At 36.5% G+C, this 24,008-nt stretch overlaps 1 protein-coding gene across 1 annotated transcript in view; it reads right to left on the bottom strand.

The window, feature by feature from the left end:
• The window catches only part of LOC125673793 (transmembrane protein 201-like), a 28,685-nt gene extending 5,572 nt beyond the window's left edge, over nucleotides 1-23,113 (bottom strand). Inside the window, exons 1-10 of the mRNA XM_048910612.2 lie at nucleotides 23,022-23,113; nucleotides 21,594-21,653; nucleotides 20,918-21,035; nucleotides 17,978-18,148; nucleotides 14,887-15,069; nucleotides 14,168-14,406; nucleotides 13,740-13,928; nucleotides 13,298-13,506; nucleotides 12,797-12,955; nucleotides 11,971-12,270 (exon numbers count right to left, since the gene is read on the bottom strand). Coding sequence (XP_048766569.1) covers nucleotides 11,971-12,270; nucleotides 12,797-12,955; nucleotides 13,298-13,506; nucleotides 13,740-13,928; nucleotides 14,168-14,406; nucleotides 14,887-15,069; nucleotides 17,978-18,148; nucleotides 20,918-21,035; nucleotides 21,594-21,653; nucleotides 23,022-23,098 — 1,705 coding nt within the window. The 5' untranslated portion in view covers nucleotides 23,099-23,113. The remainder of the gene's footprint in view (nucleotides 1-11,970; nucleotides 12,271-12,796; nucleotides 12,956-13,297; nucleotides 13,507-13,739; nucleotides 13,929-14,167; nucleotides 14,407-14,886; nucleotides 15,070-17,977; nucleotides 18,149-20,917; nucleotides 21,036-21,593; nucleotides 21,654-23,021) is intronic.
• Nucleotides 23,114-24,008: the final 895 nt, after the last annotated feature.

Here is a 24,008-nt window from a genome sequence, read left to right as displayed (position 1 = left end):
TAGGCTCGTCGCAAGTTCGTATGATGATTGATTTATTTATGCTTGTTTCTATCTTTTCTTCTTTTTTTTTTTGGAATTCCCAATACTTCGAATATGACTGGGGCGACAAATGAAGTATTTCCAAGTATGGCCATTTTAATTGTCGCAAATCAGACAATGACCTTGATGAATAACCCTGACCTTTAGTAGCCACAATGACATTGCCCTTTCAGTTCACTGTTATCTGTCTTGTTCAGTTCAAAAGTCACAACCAGTGTTAAGTTGTAGACAGACAGAAAGACCTAAAAACATATTCCCCAGATCCTTGATATCACCTGTGTAAAAAAAAATCGGTTTTAAAATTGTTATGTAAATTCATGTCATTAAATATTAATATAACAGAAATAATCGTATCATTCTAAAAATAACCACTCGATACTATATAACGTCAGCTTTCTGGGAATGAATACCGACAAAGAACAAAATTTATTTAGTGCTGTTAATTTTGATCAACAACAAAATCAGCGAAAATCATTCGTTCTCTACTTCGAACTATTTATTCTATGTACAATGTTAGATATGCAGGGAGTGTAATTTGTTTCTCAGTGAAAATTACCGACATTGTGTACTATATTATAGTCGTACTGTATGCATGCACCGATTAAACACAAAATATATCCACGATAATGAAATAAAGCCTTCACGAGGTGCACGAAAATTCAAACAGAGTCAAGTTACAATTTTCCACAAAACATTTTTTAACCGTTATTTCAGAAAAAAAAACGCTTTTATTTTTGGGGTATTTTTCTTCACACACAAAATGACATCAAATATTATGTCATAGTGAATCATCATCCCCATTATAAATTTGATATATTTGAATAAATCAACTGAAATGTACTCACCACATATAAGAATTCGAACATCCCTTGTTTTAAACACCCGTGCCCAAATGTTACCCATGTGAAGAAGAATTAATTAATATTAATATGCATTACACGCATCTCTAATCGCTCTGCTCCTTCCCCATGTGTGTTGGCATTTCTAATGTAAACAGAAATGACGTGTTCCTATTGATTATAAGATTCCAAGCGCTCTGTTCCACGGGAGCTGATTGTAGTAGTGGGAAAATTCAAACAGAAAACGTATCCTATAGTATAACAGTTCTGAAGTGAATTTCCGCCACTTTAACTTTTAGAACACCACATTGGTTGATAAAATGGACAGTTTGTTTACCACCCGGTTCGTTTCCGTAATTTGTCAAATATTTAGGAGGAAGGTAGACTTTGTGCTGAGGAACAATTAAATTTAAGGACACTTGATAAAAAAAAAAAAATATGCATAGGTTCCTCACTCCTTTGGACTTAATTGAGAAATCATGGGGGAAATTAGATTCCATACGGTGATTAGAATTCATTTTATTTATAAAAACATAAACTTAGCTTTTGTTTTCCTAACTTTTTAAAAAGGTTTATAGCAAGTGTTGATAAAGGCAAATCTAGGAAACAATTTATGCAGCTCAAGTTTTAACTATGTCCTTGAATGGTGTGCTAAGGACCTACACACCAGAGTCCATCAGATGTTCTTTAAATTGCATAAGCCTGATCATTACATATATAAACCAGCATGATGAATGATGATACAGGCCACGCAGGCGAGAATCCCATACTTCTTTCTTTACACAACTTTCAGTTAATACGAGTTTAATTAATTCCCATCCAAACCACTGGAACATTGATAAATGCAGGTCCAATCTCTGGAACATTGACAAATGCAGGTCCGACCACTGGAACATTAACATGCAGGTCCCACCACTGGAACATTGACATGCAGGTCCCACCATTGAAACATTGGTAAATACACAATCTGATTAAAATCAGATCCTCGATCCGCTCCTCTTTCTTTATCTTTTTTTTTTTCCTTGTCGCTAAATGACAAGATGAAGAAAGAGGAGCGGATTGAGGATTTGACTTTAATCAGATTGGTAAATGCAGGTCCAACCAACACCACTGGAACATTGGCAAATGCAGGTCCGACCACTGGAACATTGGTAAATGCAGGTCTGACCACTGGAACACTGAAAAATGCAGGTCCCACTGAAACGTTTACAAATGCAGGTCCCACCACTGGAACATTGACAAATGCAGGTCCCACCACTGGAACATTGACATGCAGGTCTCACCACTGAAATGTTGACATGCAGGTCCCACCACTAGAACCTTGACAACTGCAGGTCCCACTGGAACGTTTACAAATGCAGGTCCCACACTGGAACATTGGCAAATGCAGGTCTCACCACTGGAACATTAGTAAATGCAGGTCCGACCACTAGAACATTGGTAAATGCAGGTCCGACCTCTGAAACATTGGCAAATGCAGGTCCGACCACTGGAACATTAACATGCAGGTCCCACCACTGGAACATTGACATGCAGGTCCCACCATTGAAACATTGGTAAATACACAATCTGATTAAAATCAGATCCTCGATCCGCTCCTCTTTCTTTATCTTTTTTTTTTTCCTTGTCGCTAAATGACAAGATGAAGAAAGAGGAGCGGATTGAGGATTTGACTTTAATCAGATTGGTAAATGCAGGTCCAACCAACACCACTGGAACATTGGCAAATGCAGGTCCGACCACTGGAACATTGGTAAATGCAGGTCTGACCACTGGAACACTGAAAAATGCAGGTCCCACTGAAACGTTTACAAATGCAGGTCCCACCACTGGAACATTGACAAATGCAGGTCCCACCACTGGAACATTGACATGCAGGTCTCACCACTGAAATGTTGACATGCAGGTCCCACCACTAGAACCTTGACAACTGCAGGTCCCACTGGAACGTTTACAAATGCAGGTCCCACACTGGAACATTGGCAAATGCAGGTCTCACCACTGGAACATTAGTAAATGCAGGTCCGACCACTAGAACATTGGTAAATGCAGGTCCGACCTCTGAAACATTGGCAAATGCAGGTCCAACCACTGGAACATTGGTAAATGCAGGTCCGACCACTAGAACATTGGTAAACTGGAACATGGGAAATACTTCATTACAGGTTAACTTCCATATACTTTCCAATATTAATAATAGAACACAACAATTTAAAAGTTACTGAAATACTAAATAATCCTTTAAAAAAAACAATGCGCATTCGAATAGATATTGTGACAAGCATCATAAAAGGGTCCTGCTGTGTAGCATTGTTTGCTAAGTTCAAGGTCCAATACTCTTTCAAATAAGGTCAACAAAGCCCAAACTGAAACTTGATCTGTAACCCAATGTCATTAAGTTCATAATTTTTCAATTTGATAGCTGCAGGGATTTGTCAAATCTGTCACATATAAGAAATTCGCTACATTCAAGGTTAATAACTCTTTCATAAAAGGTCAAACTGATTCTTAATCTGTAATGCATTAATACAAGTTCATATAAATTCCTTATTCAATAGCTGCAGGATTAGCAAAACAAGAGGCCCATGGGCCACATTGCTCACCTGAGTCACCTTGGTCCATATCAGAAGCCTTTACATATATACTACTCATTTGATAAGGATCACTAGGTTATATATGTGTAATTTACCACTAACATAACAAAAGACATAAATTTGACTCAGAAACGTGTTTACTCAGGTTATGAATAAAATTCATGAACGGCATGAACTTTTATCAATACGGAATGCTTGAAATCTGATAACAACACCAAAAGGCATTTCATTACAAAAAGTTAACAGCAAACCAGAGAAAGAATTACACAGTTTTTGGGGATAGTCCATCATTACACTTAGTCGATGAAGTGTCAATACCGGGTATGGCCTCCCCTTGCATCAATGACGGCTTGACAACGTCGAGCCATGCTGTCAATAAGCACCCAGATGTTTCCAATGGGAAGGTTGTTCCACTCTTCCACGAGGGCGTTTCTGAGCTCTGCCAAAGTCGTGGGTTGTGTTCTACGACGTGAAAGGGCAACCTGCAGCATGTTCCATCATGCTCAATCGGGTTCAAGTCCGGTGAGTGCGCTGGCCAGTCCATACGGACAATTCTCTCCTGCTGAAGGTACTGCTCCACCACCCTGGCGCGATGAGGACGGGCGTTATCATCCATCAGAATAAACTCAGGGCCAACAGCACAAGCGTAGGGTCTGACGTAAACATCGAGGATCTCATCCCGGTACCGCACCCCCGTCATTGTTTCTCTCTCCAGGACATGAAGATCTGTTCTTCCATCCCTGCTGATTCCACCCCAGACCATGATGGAACCACCACCATAACGGTCATGTTCACTGATGTTGGCATCATGGAAACGTTCACGTTGTCGTTGCCACACTCGGTGCCTCCTGTCTGTAAAGTCCAAACAATACCTGGACTCATCGGTGAACAGAACTTGAACCCAATCGTTCTGTGTCCAAGTGACATGATCTTCAGCCCAGTCCAATCGCTCCCGCCAGTGTCGAACAGTCAGAGGGACTCGAACACATGCCCTTCTTGAGTTGAGACCTGCATTGTGGAGCCGATTCCATATCGTCTGAGTGGACACATTCACCCCCGAGGAGTTCAGGAGGTCATTACGTAGGCTGGTTGCTGTCCAAAAGGGATGGCGTCATGCCTGAAAAGCCACAAAATGGTCTTGGCGTTGGGTTGTCGACCTCTGACGACCACCCCCACGTCGGTGTGCTGCTGTACCAAAAGTTTGCTGTCGGTTCCTGGTCCTGTTTACAACGCTCTGGCTGACGTTTAGTGCATTTGCAACGTCACGTTGTGAATAGCCAGCGTCAAGCATTCCAATACATCTGCCCAGTTGTTCTGTCGTCAGGCGACGCCTTACCCATTGAGGGGGCATTGTGTTGATAAACGTAGTGTAAACACTCAAGTGAGTTTGAAATTTTAGAAAGAATCAGACACTGATGCCTGAGTGAAAATCGTGCAATGGTAGCAAAAGCATAAACTGTGATGAGAAACGCATTTCCCATGGCATGAAATGCACGTGCAAGTTTGTTGAAGACGTTTTTGATTTCACTTGGACACAATATTGCCAGTTATGCAGTTATTGATTATTTAAACAGAACAAGAGGCCCATGGGCCACATCGCTCACCTGAGTCACCTTGGCCCATATCTGAAGACTTTCCATATATATTTGCATGTAAAACCATAGTCCCTACTATGGCCCAAACTACCCTTTGCAAACTTGAATCTACACTATGTCAGAAAGCTTTTATGTAAATGTCAACTTCTTTGGCCCAATGGTTCTTGAGAAGAAGATTTTTAAAGCTTTTCCCTATATTTGTATGTAAAACTTTGACCCCCCCCCCCACTTGTGGCCCCGTCCTACTCCCCGGGGCCATGATTTGAACAAACTTGAATCTGCACTATGTCAGAAAGTTTTCTTGTAAATATCAGCTTTTCTGACTTAGTGGTTATTGAGAAAAAGATTTTAACTATATATTTGTATGTAAAACTTTGATCCCCCTTGTGGCCCCATCCAACCCCGGGGCCCATGATTTGAACAAACTTGAATCTGCATTATGTCAGGAAGCTTTCATGTAAATCTCAGCTTTTCTGGCTCAGTGGTTCTTGAGAAGAAGATTTTTAAAGATTTTTTCTATATATTTGTATATAAAACTTTGATCCCCTATTGTGGCCCCATCCAACCCCAGGGGCCCATGATTTGAACAAACTTGAATCTGCATTATGTCAGGAAGCTTTCATGTAAATCTCAGCTTTTCTGGCTCAGTGGTTCTTGAGAAGAAGATTTTTAAAGATTTTTTCTATATATTTGTATATAAAACTTTGATCCCCTATTGTGGCCCCATCCAACCCCAGGGGCCCATGATTTGAACAAACTTGAATCTGCATTATGTCTGGAAGCTTTCATGTAAATCTCAGCTTTTCTGGCTTAGTGGTTCTTGAGAAGAAGATTTTTAAAGTTTTTCCCTATATATTTGTATGTAAAACTTTGATCCCCCCTTGTGGCCCCATCCTACCACCAGGGGCCATGATTTTAACAAACTTAAATCTGCAATATGTCAGGAAGCTTTCAGCTCTTCTGGCCCAGTGGTTCTTGAGAAGATTTTTAAATGACCCCACCCTATTTTTGCATTTTTGTGATTATCTCCCCTTTGAAAGGGACATGGCCCTTCATTTGAACAAACTTGAAAGCCCTTCACCCAAGGATGCTTTTGGCCATGTTTGGTTGAAATTGGCCCAGTGGTTCATGAGAAGAAGATGAAAATGTGAAAAGTTTACAGACAGACGGACGCCGGACAAAATGTGATCAGAAAAGCTCACTTGAACCTTCGGTTCAGGTGAGCTAAAAATATCTATGATCCTTATCAAATTTTGAGTAGTATATATTTGCATGTAAAACCGTAGTCCCTATTATGGCCCCAACCTACCCCTGGAGGCCATGGTTTTTGCAAACTTGAATCTACACTGTGTCAGAAAGCTTTCATGTAAATGTGAACTTCTTTGGCCCAATGGTTCTTGAGAAGATTTGTAAAGATTTTTCCGATATATTTGAATGTAAAACTTTGATCCCCCCTTGTGGCCCCATCCTACCCCCAGGGGCCATGATTTGAACAAACTTGAATCTGCACTATGTCAGAAAGCTTTCATGTAAATATCAGCTTTTCTGGCTCAGTGGTTCTTGAGAAGAAGATTTTTAAAGATTGTCTCTATATATTTGTATGTAAAACTTTGATCCCCTATTGTGGCCCCATCCGACCCACGGGGACCATGATTTTAACAAACTTGTATCTGCATTATATCAGAAAGCTTTCATAAAAAATTTCAGCTTTTCTGGCTCAGTGGTTCTTGAGAGGATTTTTCCTATATATTTGTATGTAAAACTTTGATTCCCCTTGTGGCCCCATCCTACCCCCGGGGGCCATGATTTTAACAAACTTGAATTTGCATTATATCAGGAACCTTTCATATAAATCTCAGCTTTTCTGGCTTATTGGTACTTGAGAGGAAGATTTTTAAAGATTTTCCCTATATATTTGTATGCAAAACTTTGATCCCCTATTGTGGCCCTATCCGACCCCCGGGGGTCATGATTTTAACAATTTGGAATCTGCACTATATCAAAAAGCTTTCATATAAATCTCAGCTTTTCTGGCTCAGTGGTTCTTGAGAGGAAGATTTTCCTTATGTATTTATATGTAAAATTTTGATCCCCACTTGTGGCCCCATCCAACCCCCTGGGGCCATGATTTTAACAAACTTAAATCTGCACTATGTTAGAAAGCTTTCATGTAAATATCAGCTTTTCTGGCTCAGTGGTTCTTGAGAAGAAGATTTTTAAAGATTTTCCCTATATATTTGTATGTAAAACTTTGATCCCCTATTGTGGCCCCATCCAACCCCCAGGGTCATGATTTTAACAATTTAGAATATGCACTATATCAAGAAGCTTTCATATAAATCTCAGCTTTTCTGGCTCAGTGGTTCTTGAGAAGATTTTAAAAATATATTTGTATGTAAAACTTTGATCACCTATTGTGGCCCCATCCGACCCCCGGGGGCCATGATTTTAACAATTTAGAATCTGCACCACATCAAGAAGCTTTCATATAAATCTCAGCTTTTCTGGCTCAGTGGTTCTTGAGAAGATTTTTAAAATATATTTGTATGTAAAACTTTGATCCCCTATTGTGGCCCCATCCGACCCCGGGGGCCATGATTTTAACAATTTAGAATCCGCACTATATCAGGAAGATTTCATATAAATCTCAGCTTTTCTGGCTCAGTGGTTCTTGAGAAGATTTTTCCTAAATATTTGTATGTAAAACTTTGATCCCCATCCAACCCCTGGGCCATGATTTTAACAATTTAGAATCTGCACTACCTAATAAAGCTTATCTATAAATTTCCTTTTCTGGCCCAGTGGTTCTTGAAGAATTTTTTAATGACCCTACCCTATTTTTACCTTTTCTTGATTATCTCCCCTTTGAAAGTGGCCTGGCCCTTTATTTTAACAATTTACAATTCCCTTTACCTAAGGATGCTTTGTGCCAACTTTGGTTGAAATTGGTCCACTGGTTTTTGAGAAGAAGTCAAAAATGTTAAAAGTTTACAGACAAACGGACGGATGGACAGACAGACAGACGCTGGAATACGGATGATCAGAAAAGCTCACTTGAGCTAAAAACAAAAGAAAAAAATAAAGTCCTGAAAACTGCCAATGCATGCAAGCACAGGCTCATTGCTACGGGAGACTTCAGTTACCCCGAGTTGTAATCCAACAGAAAGATTCAGCTCTTGGATCTTATATGACATATTGCGACATTTGAGCTCTACCCAAGTAACCCTGCCTTTCACAAGTAGCAACATGTTGGTCTTGCAACTGTCAGTTTTCAAACAATGGGAGTGATTCGTTGGAGCATTATCCATGGGAGTACAAAAGAACAATGGAATACTTACCCTGCTAACTCCGGTATGAACCAAAGTCGTCCTATAGGGCTCACACCAATAGGCGGGCCTTAATTAATCTTACTCGGAACATTGCAAAGATATTTCAATTGATGGCAACTAAGGCTAGCCTGGGATATTAAATCATATGGCAACCAAGCATGGAGCAAGCATAAAGAATAAAATTTATCTTGATAATCTTTATTCGTGCACTAAACAATGCCCTTCGGGTTCATGTCATGTAAATGACTAAATGCATGTGTAACAAAAATACAAATAAAAAATACATGTATAAACATTCCTATCAAAAGAGTGACAAATCTGAACTAAAAATGCATCCTTTACAACAAGAAGGAATAAAACATACTCAACGTCTCTTATCAAATGCAAGTATGCTCTCGATGCAAAACTAAAATCAGAAATTATTCTTTCTCCTTTTTATACGCTAAACCAGTTTGGTTAGCTTTACTATTGGATTAAGGCATTTGACTTGCAACCGGTAGGTCTTGTGTTGAGTCCAACAGGATCTGCTTAATTACACTTTAATACATTTAAGCAACATTTTTTAACACCACTAAATTATTGCACATATATATAATATATATCTTTGTACTTTTCATTCCTGATGAATTTCAAAGGTGTGTTATTCCTCCTTAAAAGAATGAAAAGGAAAAAACTGTGCATCATATAACAAGAAAATGCCATCTAATAAATATGATATGCTCTCGACAGCAATTCTTGTTTATTCAATACTGTTCATCAAATTACATTTAATAACTTAAGTTAACAGACATTTTCAAAGAATAGAGCCCATGCAAACACCAACAAACAAAGCACCAGTTTAGGAACAACTATTTGTTGTATTTGCCCAAGTTTATTACATTTCACAGAATTCTGTATTTCAAACTACATTGTTAAATATTCGTTTACTGTAGAATAATTACATGCAGATTTCCTGGACAAACTGCCAGATTTTACATACATATACTTATGCAACATGGACCAAATTATCAACATGAATGAAACTGAAGCAATTTTAACTACCATACAATGAAAAACATGTGAGGTAAATAGTTTGTTAACATTCGAGGCACTTGTTCTCGACATACATTTAGAAAAAGGACAATTTTTACAACCAAAGTTAATTTCACACACGCGCGCAAGCAAAGCTCTATATAATTCTTCTTTACATTCATTCCAATCTACCTAACAATGGACAATTTAAGACAATGAAAAATTGAAACAATAGTTAAGTTTTTCAATATGAAAAGTTTAGAGTATTAAATCTGCTCGACATAATCAACTGTTTGAAATTACAATGTATCACATTCTAATTATTCTTCTACAAAACAATGCACCTAGTAAAAATTATTTTTGGCAATGCATTTTATCTAGCACCGTAATAAAAGTCAGTTTTTACAACTGGAGCCAGTACTACCTTTTTCCAACATTAAGAAATTCTAAAGACATAACATGCTAGTGCAATATTTCCAATCATACTTGCTCCGAGGACAAATCCCACAAAGCCTGGGCTGTTTAGGAACTCTCCTGAAACACAAAATACACTTTTATTACTTAATTTGCTACTATATTATAAATTTATGTAAAAAAAATAAATAATAAAAAGCATTACTATAATACCATAAAGTAAAGTAAATGAACATAGAATGATGTTCTCAAGCAAAGAAGTCAGGTTTAGGGGTAATTTTATGGTTTCAGTCTCAAAAGACATATATCATCAACAAGAGATGTTTGTAAAACACATATGCCCCCCATGGTGCAAAATTGAAAAGGGTTATATACACACACATCATTTAATTGAGAGTAGTATCATTAATTCAAAATATTGAGCAGACAACATCTTCCTATGTCAAGAGTGGATTGACCATGTGACCTAAAAATCAATAGGGGTCATCGACTCCCGAAAATGTACCAGTGTACCAAGTTTGATGTCTGTCAAGCAAATGGTTCTCAAGATATTGAACGGACAGTATATTCCTATGTCCAATTTGACCCTTGACTTTTGACCATGTGACCTTAAAATAATTAGTAGTCATCTTCTCCTGAAGATGTACCAGTGTTCCAAGTTTGATGTCTGTCAAGCAAAGGGTTCTCAAGATGTTGAGCGGACAGTATATTCCTATGTACAGTTTAACCCTTCACCTTTGACCACGCGACCTCAAAATCAATAGGTGTCATCTTCTCCTGAAGATGTACCAGTGTACCAAGTTTAATGTCTGTCAAGCAAAGGGTTCTCAAGATATGGAGCAGACAGTATATTCCAATGTCCAGTTTGACCCTTGACCTTTGACCATGTGACCTCAAAATCAATAGGGGTCATCTTCTCTTGAAGATGTACCAGTGTATCAAGTTTGATGTCTGTCAAGCAAAGGGTTCTCAAGATATTGAACGGACAGTATATTCCTATGTCCAGTTTGACCCTTGACCTTTAAACATGTGACCTCAAAATAAATAGGGGTAATTTTTTCCTGAAGATGTACCAGTGTACCAAGTTTAATGTCTGTCAAGCGAAGGGTTCTCAAGATATTGAACGGACAGTATATTCCTGTCTAGTGTGACCCTTGACCTTTGACCATGTGACCTCAAAATCAATAGTGGTCGTCTTCTCCTGAAGACGTTTCAGTGTACCAAGTTTGATGTCTGTCAAGAAAAGGGTTCTCAAGATACTGAGCAGACAGTATATTCCCATGTCAAGTTTGACCCCTGACCTTTGACCATGTGACCTCAAAATCAATAGGGGTCATCTTCTCTTGAAGATGTACCAGTGTATCAAGTTTGATGTCTGTCAAGAAAAGGGTTCTCGAGATATTGAACGGACAGTATATTCCTATGTCCAGTTTGACCCTTGACCTTTGACCATGTGACCTCAAAATCAATGGGGGTCATCTTCTTCTGAAGATGTACTGGCGTACCAAGTTTGATGTCTGTCAAGCAAAGGGTTCTCTAGACATTGAATGGTCAGTATATTCCTATGCCCAGTTTGACCCTTGACCTTTGACCATATGACCTCAAAATCAATAGGGGTCATCTACTCCTTAGGATGTACCAGTGTGCCAAGTTTGATGTCTTTCAAGCAAAGGGTTCTCAAGATATTGAGCGGACATTATATTCCTATGTCCAGAGTAGATTGACCCTTGACCTTTGGACCTGAAAAACAATAAGGATCCTCTTCTACTCATAACTAACCCACATATGAAATATCATTATCATCAAGTGAATGGTTCTCAAGATATTGAGCGGACAACACATGGTCTACAGACCGACCGACAGGTGCAAAACAATATGCCCCCTCTTTTTCAAAGGGGGGCATAAAAATAATACACTGGTACATAACCACTATCAAACCAGGACAATTGCATTTATTTGCAATCTTTTATCTTTATGTCAAAGTGATGGTTGGACAGAGTTACCAATGAACATACAAGATTATTTCGTCACTGCAATTTTGCAAAGAGAGATGACAAAATATCATGGTAAACTACAAACTAATCAGTCTGTTTTATAGCATTAACCTTTGACCTAGAGCAATGGAAGTCTGCAAACACAAAGTACTCACCAATAGAAAACCCTGCTGTGTGCTTGGTCGTGCTGTCCACTAAACAATCTGATGTCTGCTTGCTAGCCTCACTTTTGTCTGAATATTTCTCTGAATCTTCACGCTGTGGCAGCTGTTGTGCCTGGAGTCTCCTAGTACTGCTACTATACAATCTGGGAACTGTAAAGCTAGGGCTAGCAGTCAACACTGCGCTTCCATTTGGTAATCCGTTTTGGAGAGACTGAGGTGGAAAGAGATTCACGGATTTGGGAAGTAGACATGGACGTTGATTTACAATGAAGGGACTTCTTGTGGTTGTCACTAAACAAATCAGTAATACAGGTTTACATATTCAGTTTTAACACAATGGTAAACAAAAAGACAAAACATTCCTGGACCACTATGCTCATGCAATTCTATAAAAGGTTTGACCTTGACCTTGATCACAATCTGAACAAATTTGAAATTCATACTACAGTATACAATACTGTGACAAACTTTGTCTTCCTCTTTAACAGTGTTCGAAATTAACCATAGACTGAGTCTATGTCAAATGACAACCGGTCTATGCTGATTTTCTACGTTTAAAGCAATAGAGTTATCCCAAAAGTCAACATTTGATAAAAGTTATGAAGAAAGGAGGACATTGATATGGAAATGGAAAGAAAATATGCTTTCTGAGTACATTAGAAGTAAATAACAATGTTTTAAATTTGTGTTATTTTTTTTTCAATGCTGCGGTCTATGCCAATTCAAAGAAGTCTAAGTCATCTTGTTTTGGCATAGACCCGTGGTCTATACCAAGTTTTAAACCAATTTCAAACACTGCTCTAATATAAAAACATACCTTGGAATTTTGTTGGCGTTGAAGACCTCTGCTGCATGGACAATCCGAGTTTAGCTGGACTGATTAAAGGACGTTTCTCCCTGAGAGCCTGTGCTGTAGATGAGCTTGAGAAATTGGATGGTGCTCGACTAGAGTTTGTGAAAGAACTGGTAAATAGTCCTGTAATGACCAACAAATAAGTGAGCCTCCAGTTAAACACCACATTGATACTGCAGATCCAGATTATATGCAGGGCTTTCATTTTCAAACAAATTTAGTGCGAGACTTACGAAGACTTTAGATCCTCATAAAAATTCCATGTAGAAATTTTTTCAAGTGTATATATCAAAAATGTTGATATTGCAAAAAAAAAGTATTGTGAAAATTTTGCCCATGATAGAAGTTTCAGATTCATGTATGAAATTTGTGAACTACTTTATCAAAAATTTACTCTTTTCAAAATTCACTATATAGAGGAACATGGTCTCTTTTCATTAATAAAATCAAAATCCCAATTTATACCTGAATTTTTCTGGATTCTGGAAGCAGGTAGTCCCAGTGACACTGCCTCCAGCTCTGACAGTGTGTCATCTAAATTTTCTGGATCCTCCTCGATGATCTCTAGCTCCTCCTCTTCCAGGTCTCCTCCCACCTGACTGGCTGAATACAATTCACTGCCTTTGGAGGTGTCGGACAGAGAAGACGAGGACTTGCTGACATCTAATGAAAGCCTACAATAACAATGTGTTTCCAAACACTAAATAAAAATTTCATTGATTAATCAATCCAAAATTAAACAAGAAATTAATTCCTTGTGAAAGATTTTCAAATTTATCTTTTTTAAAAATCATAAACTCTACAATAACTATCAAAGTATTTTCATTGTTACACTAGATTGCTTTGGTAATATACAACTTCAACAAACAAACTCGAGCTATCACAGCAAAGATACATCAAGTGTTACCTTCGTATATTAATACTCGGTGACGTTCTGGATTTCCTCCACAATAAGAGACAGAAAGCGGAGGCAATAACGTTACACAGTAGGACTATTGGTTCTGCTGTTGAAAGACTTGACATGCTGTCGCTTTCTTGCTGGATACAGAGTGCAGTGAGCCACAGTGGAATTTGTAAGGCATCTGGGAGACGCAATCTGAAAATACGACATTACTTTATCATTAAAATTTATTCACTTCTTGAAGAAATTTTTCAAGGTAATGTAAAAAAAAAAGTTTATGGTATTTATGTAAAATTCAGTGTATCTTCGAAAGAAATTCCTCTTCTTATAATTTGTCATATTTTATTGTAAATTTTCATATTATAAGAAAAGTAAGCATTATCCGTCTCCTTCTAACTATTCATTCCAGTTTGATATATATGTATTTGATTTACCTGTCCTTTCCTATTGTAATTTTACCAACAATGCTTGTCACTAATCCAACCATTCCAATTAGTTTTCTATGTTCCTTAAAGCTGACCATGAAAGTTTCAACATATCTGTGGTATTCGCTGTCCTTGAAATCTGCAAAATGGCTGACAGAAGACAGCAACAGTAGGAGACCGCACACTGTAGAAACTGCCTCCATGATACGGCCAATCACTAACTGCAAGTGGACAGATTTTTCAGGGATCTGTAAAACAGAACAAAAAACTTTTGATGAAATGTTAAGTGAGGCAAACAAGTGTCTGAAATAGTAGAAAGTAACTTTTATAAATACACAAACAATACATCTAGTTCTTTAATACAACTTACTTTTTTTTTTGATATGCAAGTTTCAACCATGTTGGGTATTTATATAACTTATCATCGAATAAAAAATGAGTAGATCTCCCAGAGACATCACCACTTAACATTTATCTAAGAATGCTTTGACCCTAAGGTCATGGACTGAGGTGAATTTCACACCAGCATGGTGTTAATATCCAGGTGAGGTCTCCATTCAGTGTCACCCATCTAAATGACTTGAGTAGCCAGAGTAGTATAATTAAATCATTAAAAAAACACAACTGCCATTTGAGTGATAAAACCTTAACAAATATGATTACTGTTTCCACATGTTTTTGCAGACAATGCAAATTTAATAACTCTCAACAGAGAAAATGGACTTTACTTGAATCTGTGAAACTTCTGAAGACAATGGTGAACATTCAGTGTAGATATTTTCTAGTTTCTGTTGTAGAATATCGTCTTGTTTTGACAATTCCTTGTTGACCTCTGTCTGACATTCTGAACACAGCCTGTAGAGTTTTTCTAAATATCCCTCAAAGGCAGTTACTTCTGCATCAAAATTAGCCTGAAATTCACATACAACAAATGTCAGTTTCATTTCAATTAATGTGTGAATTTCTTAAAAGTAATAGCGAGCGTACAACATATTATATGTGATATATACAGTCACAAGCATAATGCAAACAACTATAAACTCAAAGAGGTTTTTTGTTGTCATAATGAGTTACCTCTCTTTGCTCTCAATACTTATCATTTCCATTAGTGGAACTCTTCAAATTAAAGGCGCGTAAAGTCGTGCTACCGGGACAGCATACGTAATCATTACTTAGGCATACATAATATAAATTATGGTATCAGATACATATTATATATAACCGACTGCAAACCACAACACTGATTAAAATTCTAAAGTCATTTAGGAATTGATTATTCTTACAAGAAAACAGACGAACTTATTAAACTATGTGAGGGAGTGCAGGTACTAAATCTGCCAAATCTGACCGATATAAAGCATCAATCGCAAGAACTGTGAAGGGAAAAACCTATATGCACATCCAACACAAGAACTTTTCTTGTAATTAATGTGATTAATATGTTTTTAAAGTTATTCTGTCAGACTATGAAGACATTCTATTTTATCATACAATTAGGACAGGTTCATATGGCATGGACTTGGTAATTGTACACGAACACGCACCCCCCCCCCCCCCCCCCCCCCCCCTCAATTTCCATATTTTAGAAAAAGTTATATATATGCCAAACTGCATTTTTTAAGACGTTTATAACACTAATTAACACAACTAATGCGTTTCCAAACTGCATTTAAGCTATTTTGAAAATTACAAAATATTGATGGATTTAGGACAGAGAACATCATTGTTTAGAATTTTTAAAATAGGTGTGGTGGTGTTTAAAAACATGTAACATTTTTAATAAGATTGTGTTAGAATATTTGAAAAATGCAGTTTGACCAATGGTTATTTTATTTAAAAATACACCATGTATTTTAACTCTTAAAAGGGGGGGGGGGGGGGGGGGGGTGGAGGAGTGTTATGACCGTTTCGTTTATGTCCCAGTAATCTCGCACTTGCTCGCGAGACTTGTGCATTTTCTTACCAATGACGCACAAGAGTCATCAAAGAGCGATAACTCTAATGAGCTGGTAATGAGAAGTATTGCTCCTGTACTTCACAAATATCACTCTCTCCTTCTTTAATAACTCAAACAGGTTAGTTTTAGTTAACTTCTTTACATTGTGTCAACCCCCCACCCCACCCCCCACCCCCCTAACTTCACATCACAGATTTTCACTGGTACACCAAGAAAAAAAACAAATGTTTGTTTACTTTAAAATTTTGCTTAATACAGAAAAATATCAACAAGTCTTTGGAAAAGTGTGGAAAATTGTTCATTTGTTGATAAAAAATTTCACCCCAAAATGTAAATAACATTTCCAAATAACAAGTAAAATGCAACTATTCTACACCTGTTACATGTCTGTTTGTCTGTTTATTGAAGTCTGTGCACTGCATCCTCTTTTACATCATGGAATCCCAGAATGCATTACATATGATAGTATTTATCAGTAGGAAATACAAAAGATTTCAGACGCAATCAATGACCCTGTAAGATTGTTAAAATAACGATAATGTGCTATTTCAAAATGTACATACATAATTGTATGTGCATTATTTTTCACATATCTCGTATTAATGTGTTTGCATTATACCCTTGACTGATATATGGGCAAATTCATTAAATTTTTGTGTGGAATTCAATTACTTATATTTTACTGCAAGTAATTCACAATTACAAAGTTCTACATTTAGGCAACTAAAATGATATTACATTGTAATTCAGATGACCTTGGAGCAGTCTTTGATTGTAAAAGAAAATACAGTGAAACTTCTCTAAACCGGCCGGCTCTCGGACCGAAAAAAAAAAACGGCCGGTTTGGAAGGATGGCAGGTTAACCGAGAATTTAGCATTTAGAGACATTTTATCTTAATATTCACAAAGTAGGTACTGTTCCCTTTCTTCGGGTGATCTATTATCAGCGGAGATCAAATTATTCCGCATGTACCTACATGTAATTAACACAAAATATTCTCACTGAAATCATCTAATTATAAACTACAGGATTCCGATACATAATGAGAACACAAAGGCATATTGGAATTCCTCTTACCTATAAAAACTCTGTTTACATGCATCGCTGATATATTTCTTAGGAATTTTAAGTCTATGGAAACCAAGAAAATTAATCTATCTTTTAATAATTATCATTAACAGTAATGGGTTCGTTTTCTTTATTAACTACCACTTATATCCATATGATAGAATGGTGCAACAATATGGTGTTTGATACTGAATTCATTCAATATGTTCCTAACTGTTTCTTACATTTTATAAGTTTGGAAGGGTCACTTGGTTTAGCCAAGTGTCACTTAACACCCTTGAAAGCACAGGTAAACAATAGAAATTAAAGAGGCCACTGGTGTTTTTCACACCTCCCCTTGATGATCTCCCACTTGGCCAGTTGGTCAATCCAACTGCACACCTGGACGATCTTGATTACCCTCTTGCCAAACTTTTCTTGTCTTCAAAAACGGGCAGGTATGATAAGGGTAAATTACTCATGTTTGTTAACAAATGTACTTTAAAAAGTGGCCGATGTTCGGTTTTCAGGGGTGGCCAGTTTTGTAAGACTTTCTTTGTGATGAAATGTTAAGATTTCTGCCAGGACTTTAAAAATTGGCTGATATTCAGGGAGAACCAGTTTTCTGAGGGGCCGGTTTGGAGAAGTTTCACTGTATAAGAAATAATAATAATGAAATTTTCTTTTAATTTCCATGCATTCAACAAATTATTCTTTTAATCATTTGTGTCTTCTAAAAACTGGAACATTGAGTTGTGTGCATTATTTAAATAGGTATATTCAATATTCAAATAGATATATCTAACACCTGTACCTCATTCATAGGAACAAAGGCTGCCAACTGCTTGGTTTTCAACAACTGGTTTCTAGAACATTTTTCACACAGGACATCGTTCTTGCTGATGAAGTCACTTTGTACACAGGAAACAGGGTGATTTAAGTCCCCATCATATTGAGTAGGAATGGGTTTGTTGTAGTCCCCATCCTAATCAAAACAAATCACAGACAGTGAGTTTATAGTCAAATATCATATCTAATGCATACAATAGTGTTATTTAATCAAACTCTATCAACACGGTATTTCTACAAGAAATTGTCACAGTGATCATATCTAATTTTCACAACCAATACAGGTTTTTTAATAAGTCAAATTTAATGATATTTACATACAAAAATTAATAACTTGTCAAATCACTATCAAGTACAATGTAAACAAGATGTGTGTGACAAACACTGATGCCCATATGGCAGCAAAGTAATTAAGGTACCAAATTCAATTCTGCATTTCTTTCATCAGAGTAACAGTTGAACACAATGATAATTGAGGGTAATTCAGAGAGAGAAAGAGAGTGAATGTAGAAAGTAAACAGGTAAATAATTAAACATCAAAGTGTCATTTTCTTAATAGTATAGCAGCACTCAATTTTTTTTCCCAATTTCAACAAATTGCTGACATTTAATACTAGTAGTTAATAATTTAATTATTTTAAAAACATTTGGTCTTGAATAATATTTTTTCAACATTTTTCTCTTCAAATCACTATACAGTGGACATTTCAATATGAAAAAAAATTCCTCCTCAATATCATGAAGATCACAACATGTACATACCTAAATACAGTCTTGTCACAAGGAATACTAAAGTATCAAAGCCCTATCACTATCCATTCAAAAGTTATGGCCGAAGTTAGTTTTTGTGGACAAACAGACTGACCAAAAACTATATGCCCCCAAATCTTGTATTATCCATATGGGGGCATAAAAATTGAGAATACACTTTATTACTATTTATACAGTTTCTAGGTTTGACTGTAAAATATTGTTATAATGTTTTATAATGCATGTTTTTATTTTTGATCAAAGGAATAAATTAAAAAAAATATTGTGAAAAACTATTCCTGATCCATTAATAAAGCAGTTACTGACTTATGATGAGGTTTACTCATGACGATATTGACCAGGCCCGGAGGTTTTAAAACTTTTTTGAGCACATTTTCATACTCAAACTCCATGCTCTAAATCGTACCCATACTCAAACGTGAAGGTTATAAAACTTTTATAAAATTATTCTCATGCTCAAATGGAGTACAAGTTCAAGATTTCTTGAGTATGCTTCAGAGTTTGCCAGGGTTGGCAAAAAAGTGGTCAATATGAGTATTGACCGGGCCGGTGGTCAATACTGGTTAAAACCGGTCAATACTGGTTGATTGAAAATTGTTTGGTCATTATAGTCTGTGTTGTTGGTTATAATTTAAATGTTTCAGTGGCCATTATGGTAAATACTGTAATTCATAACATGCACTATCAGTTTATAATATACTTGCAAGTCATAATATTAAATAAATAATGTAAATGACTCAATCAAATAGGGGAAGCTGTAAAAGTTTATTGTAAAAATTAAAAACTGTTTCGTGGCTGTATTACTTTGGCACTGACAACAGCATTGCAGTCTTTACATCTTGCTGTGGTCTTGTTGTTGTCCTCAACAATATCATAGAAATTCCAAAATGTTTTGTTGAAGCCATAGATAGTATGATGTGGGGAAGTGTTTTTTATTTCTGTTCAAATTCTTTATCAAGAACTACCTATTGTTTCAAATCTTCATTTAACTGTTAAATAAACATTTGAGGGGCTGTGTTGGTGATGTTTCCATAACAATAACATGTACACTGGTCCTCTCTGGTCCCAGAGTATGCTAATTAACACCTGTCAACTCTGTTTCCTGTGCTCAGGTACATCTCCTGCTCTGTACATTGCAACACATTGTTTATCTACAGCATCTGTCACCCAATTCATATTCAATCACTGTGTTTATTTAATGTCCAGCTACCTGTTATTCTTAATCTGTCCAGGTACATGTATAAGCAGATCCTATTGTCTAGTTATGCTATATGTGACCCTCTTTTATAGTTCTGAAGATATTATGGTCACAGTTTCAGCAAACCAAATATATTAAACTTATGAAATTGCATCTAATTATATAATGAAAATTATTGATAACCAATTGATCCATATATCATAATGAAAAGGCTTAATTTATCTTTGCAAAAAATATACAAAAATAGGAAAATGGACAGTTTAAATCTCAATTGACCAGTATTGACCACTTAGGGAGTATTGACTGGGACGGTTAAAACCGTTTAAAACCGCTGGTTAAAACCGGGGGCGGTTTTAACCGCCCAACCCTGGAGTTTGCTCAGAGTTGTACTCAAAACAAACATGACTGAGTACGGTAAAAGTTTTATAACCTCCAGGCCTGGTCAAGTATTGGTTGACCTTGACCTAAGTCAACCAATATCTGAGAGTAGTACTCAAATCAAACATGACTGAGTACGGTAAAAGTTTTATAACCTCCAGGCCTGGTCAAGTATTGGTTGACCTTGACCTAAGTCAACCAATATCTGAGAGTTGTACTCAAAACAAACATGACTGAGTACGGTAAAAGTTTTATAACGGCCTCCAGGCCTGGTCAAGTATTGGTTGACCTCGGCCTAAGTCAACCAATATCTGACTGGGTCTGTATAGTCACAAGTAGACCAATCAAAATCTACAATTGTATGATGTTCAACTAAGAGATAAGAAAACAATAATATTACTTTAGAAGAAGGAAGTGCACTTTGCTCTTCCTTCTTGAATTACAGAAAACAATCATACATGGTTTATCAAAATATCTACTTTTGGACTGATAAGAGAACATAAAAAGCTATGGGTTTTTTTCTGTTATCAAAATAGTTTTAACAGTCTTGTTTTTTACCTTATTGAAGCCATTGTACTGCAGACAAACAGGGCAATCCCAGCAGTTCTTGTTCCCATAAGGAACAACCGTGTCCGTGGAACAAAACCAACAATTCACCTTCACAGGGTAAAGGGGCCTGTAAAATTTAAACAGCACATAAACACTGCTTTATCTCTTCTCACTACAAATCTACTGCAATCAGACACATCAGTTTGGAACTTGTTTTCCAACTTGAAAAGAAACGAATCATGCCGTCTGATAATCAGGGAAGGGGTAATTGATGTCAGTGATTATCTGTTATGAATTACTTTTGAAAATGTAATTAAATGTATATGGATTTTTTTTTTTTAAATATTGACAGAAATATGGATTTGTTGTATAATTACGATAATTATGAATTCACAAACATTATCTTGTTATTACAGTTTTGCTTCATACAGAAAGAAACAAATTTGCCTAATCTACACACAGCTTCTTTAAAAAATTTCTAGACCCAGTAATTAATTATAAAATTTCCCTAGTGTAAATTTTTGATAAAATGTCTAGATTTACTGCTTTTGAGTAGGCAAAATTTCAAGTTTAAGAATTTATACTTAAATTATTATTGGTTTTTTTTTATTGTGTGAATCAATTTGGACATAAAGATTGTTCCCAAGAAGTATGAAGTTTTTCTGTTTACCGGTTTTAATATTACCTATAAAACATCGCAATCCAGGACCATTGGGAGTCAGCAGTACTAGATTTACCGCCCGCCCTTGTCAAATGAGTAAAGGATGGTTTATCAGACAACTTAGAAACTTCAACCCCCATCTCTAGTAAGCAATGGAGACCTAGCACATTGAATTGCTTCAACTCTAATTGCTTAGTAAAGCTATCATAGTTTTATCAAGCTTTTCAAAATACTTTGATTTAAATATTTTTATAAAGAGAAATTATAACCAATTAAAAAGTCTCATCAAATCATTTCTATACTAGTATATATGTATTTATTCAACAATCCAAATAGTACATCTATGAAACTTTTTAAAATGTTTAGGGCCTATATATTTTTTTCTATAAAATATAAACACCATCTTTTTTTTTTTTTTTTAGCAAACTGTCAGGATGTGTTGAGGCATATACAGCTATCATCAATATATGGCTCAAACTAGTTAGAATAATCTAACTGTGTCTCGGGACAGGCCCTCACCACAGTTAGAATACCTCCCATATACCCGTAATGTAGCAGAAAATTGCGGATCGCTCCAAAACGATTTTAAACTTATCAAAGAATGAACGCGTACATTTAAAGTTAAATTTATATACAACTAACCTCATTGGTAATTTGTAAGTCCTTAACACTGTAAAAAATCGTATAATAATATTGTAAACTCAACACTTTGAAATGTCACTTTTCTCGATTCGAACTGACTGCCATTTTACCGGAAACTGCCATCGGAACACCCTGCTGCATGCTGTTTTCCAAAAACGAACGCTTACCTAATTTGCAAATAAGAACGGCCCAAGTGGGTCGTTAAGATAACTTTCCAAATGCATATGAGTGATGTGTTACATAATTTTACCGAAACATGCACTGTGTGCAATTTTCATTTTGCTACATTGCAGGTATATAGGACGCATTCTATCGTTAAATCGGGTCCGTAGGACATTATCATTTTAACGATAGAACATTCTATCTAGGCTCAAACCAACTCAATTTTTTTATGCTTCCTTTTTAACAGATACATTTCAAAATGAGCTTGTTGAATACAGTTACCGCATTGTCTTCTGTGAGAGTGGTATACATAATATAGAAAAAATGCTTTTATATATATATATATATACACACACACATACAGACAACCGACTGTTCAAATCACAACATTGTGTCAGACCACTTAATCTCCACAATGGAGTCTCCGATCCCGAACTTTTCTTTTTTGACCCAATATCTCGGATATCAAACGCCACAGAGTCTATATCAACAAGCCCGTAACCTCCCCCCCCCCCCCCCGAGGACATACCAGTACAGGGTTGAATTTGTGGAGGGCTTTTTAAACTCATTCATTGAAACTGTTAAAAACCCATCAACCAGATTACCCTTAGAAAACAATACTTTAGCGGGGAAAACCTTGATATTTACCTGACATATTTATAAACAGAAAGGCATGCTAGAATGATAATCAAGAACACTGCCAATAATAGGCCTATCAAAGCCATGCTGAATATTATTTCAGTCTGGCAGCATGTCAGACAGTCGAAATCTACGAATGCCGATCCCGAGGTTATTTCCTGGCTCCAAAAGCAATCGTTCCATCCCATGGTCATAGTCGGTTAATCTCGTCACTATCTTTTAATCATACTTTTCTTGCCTTTACTTTTGTTAGTTTTGGAATTTCTATAACATCACAGTGGCGGATTTAGGGGATGGGGGGTCTGGACCCCCACCCCCCCCCCACCCCCACCCCGCTCTTCTTTCTTTTTTTTAACCACACCCAAACCTATAAAGGATGTGGTGACTATAAATGAAAAGAAGAAGGAACAAGAATTTCAGTCAAAAATGCATTAAAATGACCCATTTTAAATCTATCTTTTTAAAAAAATTCCTGGGGAGGAACAATTCAATTCAATTATTTATTGATTCACCAAGCATGTTGGCATACAATCATGTTACACAATATGAGATATATAATGGCAATAAACTAATTACTAACAGTTCATTTACATATATGCAAATACAATTATATATTTGATATGTACCTGTGATATTAGACTATGTATGCAATTTAGTATTGCATATTACATAAATTAAATGTAGTTATAGCACTCTACTTTTGGTGCGCAATTCAAAACATTCATGTAAAAATTCACAAAACCTTCTAGCATGAACTACATTGACAGGATTGCATAGTACTTTACAATGGTTTTCCTTTGATGTATATCATCGTCTGAATTGTAGATGTTCAAAGGGTAATATTTCTTTCTTATATCTTTATACATGAAGCAGTCATATAAAAACAAGAATTTCAGTCGAAAATGCATTATTTAAAATGCCCCATTTTAAATCAATCTTTTAAAAAAAAATTCCATGGGGAGGCCCCCCGGACCCACCCCTCCCATGCCCTCCCCC

This window comes from Ostrea edulis, chromosome 1, assembly GCF_947568905.1.
Source record: "Ostrea edulis chromosome 1, xbOstEdul1.1, whole genome shotgun sequence".
Taxonomy (NCBI): domain Eukaryota; kingdom Metazoa; phylum Mollusca; class Bivalvia; order Ostreida; family Ostreidae; genus Ostrea; species Ostrea edulis.
This window is presented reverse-complemented; position numbering and strand designations above follow the sequence as displayed.